At 41.8% G+C, this 13394-nt stretch overlaps 1 protein-coding gene and 1 long non-coding RNA gene across 2 annotated transcripts in view; both read left to right on the top strand.

Moving 5' to 3' along the window:
- Positions 1–3461, top strand: LOC112267101. The gene is made up of 3 exons (XR_002956051.1): positions 1–43; positions 2483–2558; positions 2857–3461. It is a non-coding gene; the product is annotated as an uncharacterized LOC112267101 (long non-coding RNA).
- Positions 3462–4026: 565 nt separating this feature from the next.
- Positions 4027–13394, top strand: part of LOC112267095 (nucleoredoxin) — a 61655-nt gene continuing 52287 nt past the window's right edge. The window contains exon 1 of the mRNA XM_024445171.2: positions 4027–4558. Within this exon, the coding sequence (XP_024300939.1) occupies positions 4250–4558 (309 nt within the window). The 5' untranslated portion in view covers positions 4027–4249. The remainder of the gene's footprint in view (positions 4559–13394) is intronic.

Here is a 13394-nt window from a genome sequence, read left to right as displayed (position 1 = left end):
TTGGCATGCTGACTGTAGGAATGTTCACCAGAGCTGTTGACAGGTAATTTAATGATAATTTCTCAACCATAATCCTCCAACGTCGTTTTAGAGAATTTGGAAGTACTTCCAACTGGCCTCAACCACAGACCACAGATGTGTATGGCATTGTGTGAGCGGTTAGCTGATGTCGCCGAACAGAGTGCCCCGTGGTGGTGGGGTTATGGTATGAGCAGGCATAAGTTAAGGACAAAATTAAATTTTATCGATGGCAAATGGAATGCACAGAGATACCGTGATGAGATCCTGAGGCCCATTCATCCGCTGCCATCACCTCATGTTTCAGCATTATAATTGACGGCCCATGTCGCAAGGATCTGGACACAATTCCTGGAAGCTGGAAATTTCCCATTTATTCCATGTCCTGAATACTCACCAGACATGCAGTGGTGGAATAATTACCCAAATGTCATGCATGTCTGGGATGCTCTGGATAGACGTGTACAACAGCCTGTTCCAATATCCAGCAACTTCACACAGCCCTTGAAGAGTGGGACAACATTCAACAGGCCACAATCAGCCTGATCAACTCTATGCAAAGGAATTAGTCACGCTGCATGAGGCAAATTGTGGTCACACCAGATACTGACTGGTTTTCTGATTCACGTCCCTACCTTTCAAGGTATCTTGTAACCAACAGATGTAGATCTGTATTCCCAGTTATGTGAAATCCATAGATTAGGGCCTAATGAATTTCCTTTTATGAACTCAGTTAAATCTTTTAAATTATTGCATGTTGCATTTATTTTTGTTCAGTGTGTGTATATACACACACACAATGCACAAAATTATACATTTGACCTAAATGTCTTTGACTTTTGGATTTAGCTTAATATACAGTGGGGAGAACAAGTATTTGATAACCTGCAAAATTGGCAGTGTTTCCTACTTATAAAGCATGTAGAGGTCTGTCATTTATCAAAAGGTACACTTCAACTGAGACGGAATCAAAAACAAATCCAGAAAATCACGTATGATTTTTAGTAATTAAATTGCATTTTATTGTAGGACATAAGTATTTGATACATCAGAAAAGCAGAAATAATTTTTGGTACAGAAACCTTTGTTTGCAATTACAGAGATCATACGTTTCCTATAGTTCTTGACCAGGTTTGCACGCACAGCAGCAGGGATTTTGACCCACTCCTCCATACAGACCTTCTCCAGATCCTTCAGGTTTCGGGGCTGTCGCTGGGCAATACGGACTTTAAGCTCCCTCCAAAGATTTTCTATTGGGTTCAGGTCTGGAGACTTGCTAGGCCACTCCAGGACCTTGATGCTTCTTACGGAGCCACTCCTTAGTTGCCCTGGCTGTGTGTTTCGGGTCGTCACGCTGGAAGACCCAGCCACGACCCATCTTCAATGCTCTTACTGAGGGAAGGAGGTTGTTGGCCAAGATCTCAGAATACATGGCCCCATCCATCCTCCCCTCAATACGGTGCAGTCGTCCTGTCCCCTTTGTAGAAAAGCATCCCAAAAGAATGATGTTTCCACCTCCATGCTTCACGGTTGGGATGGTGTTCTTGGGGTTGTACTCATCCTTCTTCCTCCAAACACAGCAAGTGGAGTTTAGACCAAAAACCTATTTTTGTCTCATCAGACCACATGACCTTCTCCCATTCCTCCACTGGATCATCCAGATGGTCATTGGCAAACTTCAGACGGGCCTGGACATGCGCTCGCTTGAGCAGGGGGACCTTGCGTGCGCTGCAGGATTTTAATCCATGACGGCGTAGTGTGTTACTAATGGTTTTCTTTGAGACTGTGGTCCCAGCTCTCTTCAGGTCATTGACCAGGTCCTGCCGTGTAGTTCTGGCCTGATCCCTCACCTTCCTCATGATCATTGATGCCCCACGAGGTGAGATCTTGCATGGCGCCCCAGACCGAGGGTGATTCACCGTCATCTTGAACTTCTTCCATTTTCTAATAATTGCGCCAACAGTTGTTGCCTTCTCACCAAGCTGCTTGCCTATTGTCCTGTAGCCCATCCCAGCCTTGTGCAGGTCTACAAATGTATCCCTGAAGTCCTTACACATCTCTCTGGTCTTGGCCATTGTGGAGAGGTTGGAGTCTGTTTGATTGAGTGTGTGGACAGGTGTCTTTTATACAGGTAACGAGTTCAAACAGGTGCAGTTAATACAGGTAATGAGTGGAGAACAGGAGGGCTTCTTAAAGAAAAGCGAACAGGTCTGTGAGAGCCGGAATTCTTACTGGTTGGTAGGTGATCAAATACTTATGTCATGCAATAAAATGCAAATGAATTACTTAAAAATCATACAATGTGATTTTCTGGATTTTTGTTTTAGATTCCGTCTCTCACAGTTGAAGTGTACCTATGATAAAAAGTACAGACCTCTACATGCTTTGTAAGTAGGAAAACTTCCCTAATCATCAGTGTATCAAATACTTGTTCTCCCCACTGTACCTTTTCATCTTCGACCAGTTGGAAGGATCCCAATAATGAATTCAAGAAGACTCTGAAGCTCAGTGGAGTTCCCACTCTGATCCGATATGGCACGGTGAGCATAAGTGCATGGCAAGATGACAAAGAAGGAGAATATCTGTAATCAATTTATTTTAAAAGTGTGGCTTTTTCTTTTGGATTTTGTGGTAACACTCAATGGGTCCCAAAAGCGTTTTATTATTATTTTATAGATAGTCAATCTGTATAAAATAAAAACACATTTGTGTTAACACATTAGTGAGGTTGTTATTAACCATTTATAAACTTTTTATACATTCTTAATGAAATATACCTTCAGGGAAAGGGTTACCAAAACATGCTAAGTTCTGTTTCTTTTCTTCCATCTAATTCAGCCTCAGAAGCTGGTTGAGGAGGAGTGCTTCAAAGCTGACCTGGTGAGGATGATGTTCACTGAGGACTAGAGGGACAGAGGACCACACTCGCCCTGCACTTGGTCATCTTCCATTTCGCCCTCTCCTGAGATCCAGTCCCAGCCCAATCACCTTTTCACTACACTTGATTGAATTGATTGTTTCTTTGGAATTCAAATACACACTCCTCTCCCTGCGAGTCAGTGTCAATCAGTGAATGTGTTGCTATTCTTACATGGAAATAAAAAGCAACTATAACATAACCAGAGGCCTTGGTAGAGCTAGCTGACTGCTTTTAGAACTTGATGTTTAATTTAGTAAATTAAATAGAAGAGTTATAAAAACATAGCCCACTTTTGACAAATAAATTAGATTCCCATAAGTGGTAGGCAGCCTACTCCTAGAATGTGTTGGGCCAGACAAATTGTGTCAAATGAATTGAATCTCATCAATTGATGATTCTTGTTTCTTACTTACGGCAGTAATCTATAGAGTGAAGATATAAACTGAAGCATTACCTGGTATACTGTGATTGTTATAGTGTATAACTTAGTCAAATGAAAATAAATGATGGCTGGATGAAAACATTTTAATGTGTGAAAAGAAGTTTGTCTATAGTGCAGTTCACTTTGTGAGAAGCTAGGTGGCTCCCTCAGCCTGTCTAAATATATTAGGCCTAATATGTCTTATAATAAAACATTTAAAAAATCAGAAATGATAGAAATATAAATTCTAACTTTTTATGCGAAATTACAAATTAGATAATATAATTGGCACATTTGACATGTCTTTGTAAACCGAGAAAAAAAGTAAGCTCCTTATAGGCTCATGAAGAAGAAAAAAGTAACCTATCCCTAGTGCTGTCATATGGGTTTAATGTACACATAGGCCTAAACATGTCATATGTCTACCATGTAGGCCTAAACATGCTCAATGCTGACAACAATCAGTCATTGAATAGTGAACTTGATCAAGTAGTGTTATTAAATACCAGACCAAACAAAGGTGGTCTAAATGTTTTATATTACATACATCAATAATATTATATTGACTCAACATCGCCATTTTATAACTAGGTATCATGAAAGAGATGGTTTGCTTTGAAGTGATGAGCGCAACCACAATAAGAGGAGTATAAGTGGAGCGCATTCCTGCACACCACACATTGGAGCAGCTGAGCTGAGAAGCGGAAAAGGGTGTCTGTCGTCGTGCACACATTTGAGCATAGGCTATACCACGAATTGGGGCTCTCCAAGGAAGCTAAATTGGAGGACGAGGGCGTGTTTGTTTTTACTGAGCCTTTCAGTTTTCATTTTCTGCAGTCTTGGTAAGAGAACGGAATATATTAGGGTCTGTTTCAAGGACTCGAGCAGAGATGTCAGAGTTTCTGGTGAATCTACTCGGGGAGCGGCTCGTCAACAGCGAGACAGCCGAGGTGGATGTACAGGCGCTGGGCAGCAAGCTGTCCCTGGTCGGGCTCTACTTCGGCTGCAGTTTAAACGGCCCCTGTAAGCAGTTCAACGCCAGTCTGTGTGAGTTTTATAGCAAGTTCAAAAAATCATCTGAACATAAAGACACATTGGAAATCGTCTTCGTCTCATCTGATCAGGACCAGAAACATTGGCAAGACTTTTTACAGGAGATGCAATGGCCGGCATTGCCTTTCAAAGATAGACACAAAAAGGTAAGAAGTGACCAATTAATACAAATGTGAATCTGGAATTGAGTCACGATATAAAAAAACATATGTGACAGAAATATATTTAGCCTACCCTGGCCATGTGGCCAATAAACCCTTACTTAAACACTTGGCCCAATTACATAGGCCTACCTTACAGTGCACAGGTATATGCATTTATTTGGGTCATTGGACATAATTGACGGTTGAACCAAAAGTTGATACAGGGTCTAACATATTTTGTTTCTAATGTTGCCAGCTGACCTATTTTTCAGTAGGTAGATTCGTTTGTCTCTCATGGATACATAATATGGTTTACAGAAGGTCCAATGTATTTATTCCAGGTTCCATTGTTTGTATTGGATATAATATATAGCCTATCTATTGTGCACCCCAGTGGCATGTGTCACAGGTTATCTACAGCCTATATATCCATATTGAAATAAAAGAATGACACACACACACACACACACACACACTGGTAGTGGGAATAAATGCTAATGTTAAAATGTGTTCATAGTGGCATTTGTAGAATCCTTTTTAATTCAAACACTCAAGTAACAAATTACATTGTTTTGGGGCAGGACAATTGACAAAAAAATATTGTCAAGATATTGACCAAAACTGGACTTATTGTAGGCCTATAGCAATTAGAAATAGTGACAATGCTATATAAATATAGTTCAAAAGTTTGTTTTAATTGTTTGTTCTATATATGGATACCTAATATCTAAGGTTTATTATAGCCAAGGTGAAATGATCGATGCTGAAAATTGTTATTGTAAAAATACAAAGAGAAAAAGGTATAATGTGTTTTTGATCAAGTGTTCGTGAAATATGTGAGACTCGATACAATGACCTAGTCTTTAGCTGTTAGGCTGTTGTTCAATTAGTTATTTAATTGCAGGGCCATTATTTAGGATACAGAAGTCAACATCTCACAATAGGCCTGCACATTACACAGCTATTGGAAAACACCCATACGTTTGAAAAAGGAGAAGGTTTAATCAAATTTCCTATAAATAAACCTGTAGGTGACACTCATTAATTTTATTTGCATTATCTGTCCATCTCTTTCATATGGGTTTAATGTAATGGTTTCAAAATAGATGCTTAGCCTATGGATGTTAAGAAAGATTATGAGCTTAATCATCATAACCTTTCACAGAAAATTGACAAATCTTTTTCTATGTACATAGTCCATTTATTTATTCATTATTTTACCTTGCACACAACAAACTAAATGTCCTTAATGTATCACAATTATTCTGATGTTTTTTAATAATATTTTTTTAAACCTTTTTATTTAACTAGCCAAATCAGTTAAGAACACATTCTTATTTACAATGACGGTCTAGGAACAGTGGGTTAACTGCCTTGTTCAGGGGCAGAATGACAGATTTTTACCTTGTCAGCTCGGTGATTCGATATAGCAACCTTTCGGTTACTGGCCCAATGTTCTAACCACTAGGCTACCTGCCGCCCTCTTCCGTGTGTGCAATTTGACTAATTATTACAGTTACTGTCCCATATAATTAATCTAGGCCTATATTGTAAATATGATTACCACAATATCTTCATGTCTGTATTTATTTTCTGGACATGAATTCAATAAACACACAAATAGCATGTTGTGAAAGCCTTTTTAAATGTTTAGGCTGATGTCAGAGTGTTTTGTATAATGTACATTTATGGGTAAGGCAAGGGTTTCAGGATTAGAAATAATGTATACCTAGATGATACCTGCATCATGCTGCAGGTTCACCCACATCAGGATCCATTTTGGGTCCTCTGCACCTCCAGTTTCCTACATACGTCAGCATGTCTGTATTAAAAACAAATGATCCTTAATAACAAATTACAATTAATCCCACTGAGACTGTCTCGGCTAGCCGATGTGTCTCGGCTTGCAGCTGCATGCACATAATCTATATGCTATAAAGAATATCATTGTGTACATTGCAATCGTTAGGGAGAGGAGGGTAGAGGGAGAGAGCCGAGTTAGTGTGAATATAAATCTAATTGTCTGCAGAGAACAAACCTGCGCCATTCTCAGTGCCCTGCTGCTGCTACCCTTTTGGCAGTACAGGACATTAAATCCAGTAATGGCTGGTGAAGACATTATCATGGTCTCTAGGCCCCACCGGATAGGTATAAAATACAATTTCACAGTGAAAAAAAACAAACCAGGAAATCATACCATACTGTTTCTATCTCTTTAAAATAATGGGAGCAGAATATGGTGATAAAGGAGGCTGGCTTTTAGTTGGATGGTGATCATTTCCTTGTGCTAAGTTGCCAGGGCAACTCTTTTATTTGGAAATATTCTCTCTGTATTAACAATATATATATATATATATGTGGCAAAAGCTCAGGTTGCCCATCCCGGCGGTGATACAATCTTCGGCAAAATCATTCGCAAGGAGATTACTGCAAAAATATTATTTGAAGATGGGGCCTAGAGACCATGATAATGTACACAATTTTTATATATATATATATATATATATATATATATGAGAGAGGGCTCTTATGTGTCTTATTACGTTGCCACACTAGGCTAGTAAAAAGGATTTGCAGAAGATATCTGTAAGAATAGTTCTGCATGCACTACTATCAGCCAGTGGAATGATATTTTGTACAATGTGCCATTGTAGTGGATGTTTTTTTTAAATGTATTTACCTGATCTAGGCCTACCCAGTTTACCTACATACCAGCAAGTAATTACTACATCAACATTTGACCACCTCTTCAATGAAATGGAGACATTTAGGATGATTATCTTTCAACTAAGGATATACGGGACCTTTTTAAATGAGCCTTGGCCTCTTGGCTCCACACCATCCAACCCTTCCCCATGTTCATCAAATAGCGTGCTGTATATTTTATGAACTATTTGTGAATTTTCTTAGTGCAGTCTTTTCCTGTAGAACCCTAACCCTCACTTTTAATAGGTGCAGCTTATTTAGATTCAATCAAGGCCCTTTTTAATGTGCTGCAGATTGTTTGTGTTTCACTTCATTATGCAGTCCAGGCGTGAAGGAGGGGAATGATGGAGGCATTTGATTTGAGGGCGGGAGGGATGGGAGTTGTTTTGGGCCAGTCTGGGAGGAGCGTATAGCCACATTGCAGCCTTATTGTGTTCTGAATGCTGCTGGTGGAAAATATTCTGCAGCATTAACATTGCCATTGTTCATAATTCGAGTGCGGCCATGACTTGGCTAAGGCTACCTGAGAGTTGTGTACAACTTTGCATTTAACTCGGACAGTGCCACCAGTATTAATTGCAGAGTAATTGTGACCTTCAGTACAGCAGGGGCCTGAATGAGTGTGTCTGTTAGGGGTTTAACCAACCTCTGGCCTGCTCTGTTTTGTATACTGAAGAGAGTTGCTGTTTCATTGAGCAGTCAGATGTAGGTCACACTACCCTAGCCTTCTGACATGTCCTAAGGCAAGTACATGTTTAGTGTTTACTTAAGGTTTCATGTGGCCTATATATTTCCCCCCTTCAGAATGATTCTTTTGGCATCTGTGTGTGCATTGACGTAAATGTGATTTCTGCTCCTGTAGCCAGGCTTTATAATGCATTAGATGGCGTTGTAGCCTTGTGGGTTGGCTATGTAGTCTCAGCCTTTGTCTGCTGCACAGATGTGGCCTTATCACCAGGATGGGTATATGAAGCACCTGATAAGAGAAGCTTTGCTTCAGAGGAGATATCATCTGTATATATGTATCAGCTGCGTCTACATGAGCTGGCTAATTATTTATTACCATTTATATGCTGTTTATTTTCCACTCATTCTTCACATTTTATATTAACAGGACTTTTTAGTTGATTTAAAAAAACAAGGTGACAACCTCACCAATATGACTTATCAGTGCTTGTTATCATACACAGTTGTCCAAAGGCATCATCCGTGCCTATATTGCGATCAGAACCCGTTTCCAGTAAATGGGAGGGAAGTAAGACAAGGTAATGCTCTCTTCTAAATCAACATGTCTGTGTAGAAGAAACACATTTGAGTCCAGATCTTGCCTGTATGCGAGTGTGATCATAGCAACCAGTAAGAGAGGGAGAGTGTGTGTGAAAGAGGGGGAGGGAGAGCGATACCTAATTGGTGTATGATGTTGACCTGGTGGAGGGCTACGTTGTGGGTCTGTGGGTAGTAAGTGGCCCTCTTCCCCCTCTTCTCAGGCCTGGCTGGGCTCTGGCTGTAGGCAGGGGAGGCGAGAGAGGCAGCTCTGTTGATCGACACAGGGCTCATCTCCTGGCACAGCCAGCAATCTCTCTCCATCACCGCTTTCAGAGCCCCATCACCCACCAGGCCCCCCTCTCCCTCCCTCCGTCCACCCCTCATACAGTAGTTTCCCCTCCCTTCTCATTCCCTACACTGCACTTGCTTTCTCTTGTCCTATGTAGTCTATTCTGTTGCTCACATCGCTGGGAATGTTTTTTATCTAACTATGCAGAGACGAGATGACATACTGAAGACATCGTCTTACGTCTTTTACAAGTGAGGAGATTTAGTGTTTTGAAAGGACCTTAGGGGCATTAGGTTTGTGACTATTAGGCAGGTTTTCGTTTTGAAGAGTCACATAAGGAGTCTGGCCCACTGCAGTGTCGTGCTCCACTGGGTCGGAGCCAGCTTCATGAGGACTAGAGCCACAGCTGCTAGGTGCTTCAGAGAGGGGCTAAGGGTGCCTGTCATCAGGGTGTCACTGATCTGATGAAAACCGCACTGCGCCCTGCTCATCACATATCTCAGCCCTGCTCATCACGTATCTCAGCCCTGCTCATCACGTATCTCAGCCCTGCTCATCACATATCTCAGCCCTGCGCCTCCTTGTGCCTGCTGCGCTCCTTTTGATTCCAGCAGGAGCAGCTGGAAAAAGCCCGCTGCATGCCCTCTTGTCTGCAGGTGATAATGTGCAATTCCTTATCTGTAAACGTCACATTTGGTTGGGGTTGACCTGTGCAGATGCTCTCACCTGTCAATTTCACATGTGTGTGAAATAGTTTGGGCTGATATACTGCTGCTGATAACTAGGTGAACAAACGCTGAGCCTTATTACACACAGGTTAAACCCTTTTGATAAACTGTATGGCTCATGCTGAGAGGACATAGTTTAAAGTTATTCCCATCAGTCAGGATGAAAGACTTGGCTAGATAACCCTCTCCTGAAGAGATGGTAAGTAAGACCACCATGATAAGATTGCATACATAAATGATCAAGGCTAGCTATGCAGTGGGGTGACCCCAAGTGCTTAATTTGTAAATCGGAAGGTGCCTGAACAAAAAGGGAGCGTGAAAGGGTGGTAACCGATGGGGCTCTGAGATACCAGATGAACGTATGGGGGGGAAAACCACTTTCTAATAAAGCATTGCATACATGTCATCGTAGTGGCGTAGAGGTGCTTGCAGGAGTTGCACACATGGGATATCTTTTTATAGCCTACGGTCCGAGAAAGATTTGGCCTTTCTATAAACTCATTTCATGCAATTTTCTGTAATTTTACATGACTGGAGACCTTAGCATAATCTTTTTCTGCACAAATGCACAAATGATCGAAATGACCGGCTACTGATAAGCAGAATCTGAGATCATTAAAAAACGACTTTGTCTTGAATCATTTAATAGTTTAAGGCCTAGGTGTGTGGAGATGCATGTTTTACAATCTGAGGAGGAAATTCTAGTTCTAGAAAAGTTTTCCAGTTTCTCTAACTCACTCAATGATGATCGTCTCACGCACCGGAGATGGCCTGTGTGCTCATGCCAAAAGCATCTCTCATTTTACTTTGTAAAACAATGCTGTTCACTCAATAGGCCTATTTGGAAGTTGATTGAATATTTTGGAAGCCTCTACAGACAGATTAGACTTCTCTGTTCAGCAGGAGCCATTTGCTTTCCAACCTGTGTTTTTCCCCTGATTGTATTTGAGATCTTGCGAAAGACCTGTTTTGGCTGCATGCTGTTCACTAACAGATTTGCCGCACATTCAGGACTGCTACACACAATCCACATCTAGGCAATAAAAAAAGAAACTATTGATCCTCTTTGGGTAAATGATAGGCTTATATTCCTGGTGTAGTATTCTGAATTCATTACATTTCTTTCTGAAAAGATAGCAGTACTTCTTTAACTTTGGAAAATGTATTTATATTTATCAGGGGTGCTGCAGCGTCCTTCCCGCAGCTATGATTCTATCAGGAAATAAATTATGAATTACAATGCTGGAGAGATGGTTGCAGCCTCATGGCTATCAGAGATAATAGAAAGTGAATCTCATTCTAGTTCTGTGAGAGATGCAGGCACGCTTCTCTCTCACCACAGCACCAGCCAATCAAATGTATTTATAAAGCCCATTTTACATCAGCAGATGTCACAAAGTGCTGTACAGAAACCCAGCCTGAAACGCCAAACAGCAAGCAATGCTGATGTAGAAGCACGGTGGCTAGGAAACTCCCTAGAAAGGCAAGAACCTAGAGAGGAACCAGGCTCTGAGGGGTGGCCAGTCCTTTTCGGGCTGTGCCGGGTGACGATTTTAAGAGTGCATGGCCATGAAGGCTAGATTGTTCTTCAAGATGTTCAAACATTCATAGATGACCAGCAGGGTCAAATAATAATCCCAGTGGTTGTAGAGTGTGCAACAGGTCAGTACCTCCGGTGTAAATGTCAGTTGGCTTTTCATAGCCAAGCATTGACGTTGAGACTGCAAGTGTGGGAGAGAGAGAGTCAAAAACAGCAGTTCCGGGACAAGGTAGCTCATCTGGTGAACAGGTCAGGGTTCCTTAGCCACAGGCAGAACAGTTGAAACTGGAGCAGCACCACGACCAGGTGGAATGGGGACAGCCAGGAGTCATCAGGCCAGGTTGTCCTGAGGCATGGTCATGGGGCTCATGTCCTCCAGGAGGGGAGGGAGAGAGAGGGAGCATACTTAAATTCACACAAGACACCAGCGAATTACACCAGATATAACAGGCTGATCCTAGCCCCCCAGCACATAATAGACTATTGCAGCATAGATACTGGAGGCTGAGACAAGGTGGGGTGGGTTGGGGGACACTGTGGCCCTGTCCGACAATACCCCCCGGATAGGGCCAACCAGGCAGGATATAACCCTACCCACTTTTCCAAAACAAAGCCCCCATACCACTAGAGGGATGTCAACAGACCACCAACTTACTACCCTGAGACAAGGTTGAGTATAGGGGTGGCAGGGTAGCCTAGTGGTTAGAGTGTTGGGCTAGTAACCGCAAGGTTGAAAGTTCAAATCCCTGAGCTGACAAGGTACAAATCTGTCGTTCTGCCCCTGAACAGGCAGTTAACCCACTGTTCCTAGGCAGTCATTGAAAATAAGAATTTGTTCTTAACTGACTTGCCTAGTTAAATAAAGGTAAAATAAAAATAAATAGCCCACAAAGATCTCCTCCTCCACATGAGCCTGAGGGGGTGCAAAACCGGACAGGAAGATCACGTCAGTGACTCAAACCACTCAAGTTATGCACCCATCCTGGGGACGGCATGGAAGAGCACTAGTCAGCCAATGACTCAACCTCCGTAATAGGGTCAGTCCCAAATGGCACTCTATTTCCTACATAGAGCACTTCTTTTGACCAGGGGCCATAGGGTTAAAAGTAATGCACTACATAGGGAATAGGGTGTCATTTGAGACGGTGTCTGTGTGACTGAGCAGAGGCCCATTATCAGCAAACATGACTCCTGTGTTCCAATGACACGTTGTGTTAGCTAATCCAAGTTTATCATTTTAAAGAGCTAATTGATCATTAGAATACCCTTTTGCAATTGTTAGCACAGCCGAAAACTGTTGTGCTAATTAAAGAAGCAATAAAAGTAGCCTTCTTTAGACTAGTTGAGTATCTGGAGCATCAGCATTTGTGGGTTTGATTACAGGCTCAAAATGGCCAGAAACAAAGATCTTTCAGAAGAAACTCGGTCAGTCTATTCTTATTCTGAGAAATTAAGGCTATATAAAGCAAGAAATTGCCAAGAAACTGAAGATCTCATACAACACTGTATACTACTCCCTTCACAGAACAGTGCAAACTAGCTCAGACCAGAATAGAAAGCGTTGGAGGCCCCGGTGCACAATTGAGCAAGAAGACAAATACATTAGTGTCTAGTTTGAAAAACAGGCGCCTCACAAGTCCTCAACTTGCAGCTTCAATAAATAGTACCCGCAAAACACCAGTCTCAACGTCAACAGTGAAGAGGTGTCTCCGGGATGCTGACCTTCTAGGCAGAGTTGCGAAGAAAAAGCCATATCTCAGATTGGCCAATAAAAAGAAAGGATTAAGATGGGCAAAAGAACACAGGCACTGGACAGAGGATCTCTGCCTAGAAGGCCAGCATTCCGGAGTCGCGTCTTCACTGTTGACGTTGAGACTGGTGTTTTGTGAGAGGTGACAATAGGTTGCTGTTAAAGGGGAGTTTAAGTTACCCTCTGAAAACTGGTGAAAACAGTGTGGCTGACTTGTAGACTACAACCAGAATTTCTGTGTGTCCTCTAAGCAACCTGATCTGTTTCTACATCCGTTATCTGCCTGTAAATGTAAACACACAAAGACGCTGAGGCTGTGACCTTGGTCTGTGAACTACTGAAAAGATACACTGGGATTGGGCCTATGGCTTTTTCCCCACTATTCTGCAGCTGACCCATTGATACAGGCTCTCTGTGGTTTTTGACCAGAAGTTTCCACAGTAGAGTACTAGCATGGCCATGTCTTCACCACATTGTCTACAGTAACACTGCAAAGAGAACAACTGATGATTCTCCAGCTTATGTACTTTATTCCAAACCAGGAAATGGATACAGGAAAT

This window comes from Oncorhynchus tshawytscha, linkage group LG14 (genome assembly GCF_018296145.1).
Source record: "Oncorhynchus tshawytscha isolate Ot180627B linkage group LG14, Otsh_v2.0, whole genome shotgun sequence".
NCBI lineage: Eukaryota > Metazoa > Chordata > Actinopteri > Salmoniformes > Salmonidae > Oncorhynchus > Oncorhynchus tshawytscha.
This window is presented reverse-complemented; position numbering and strand designations above follow the sequence as displayed.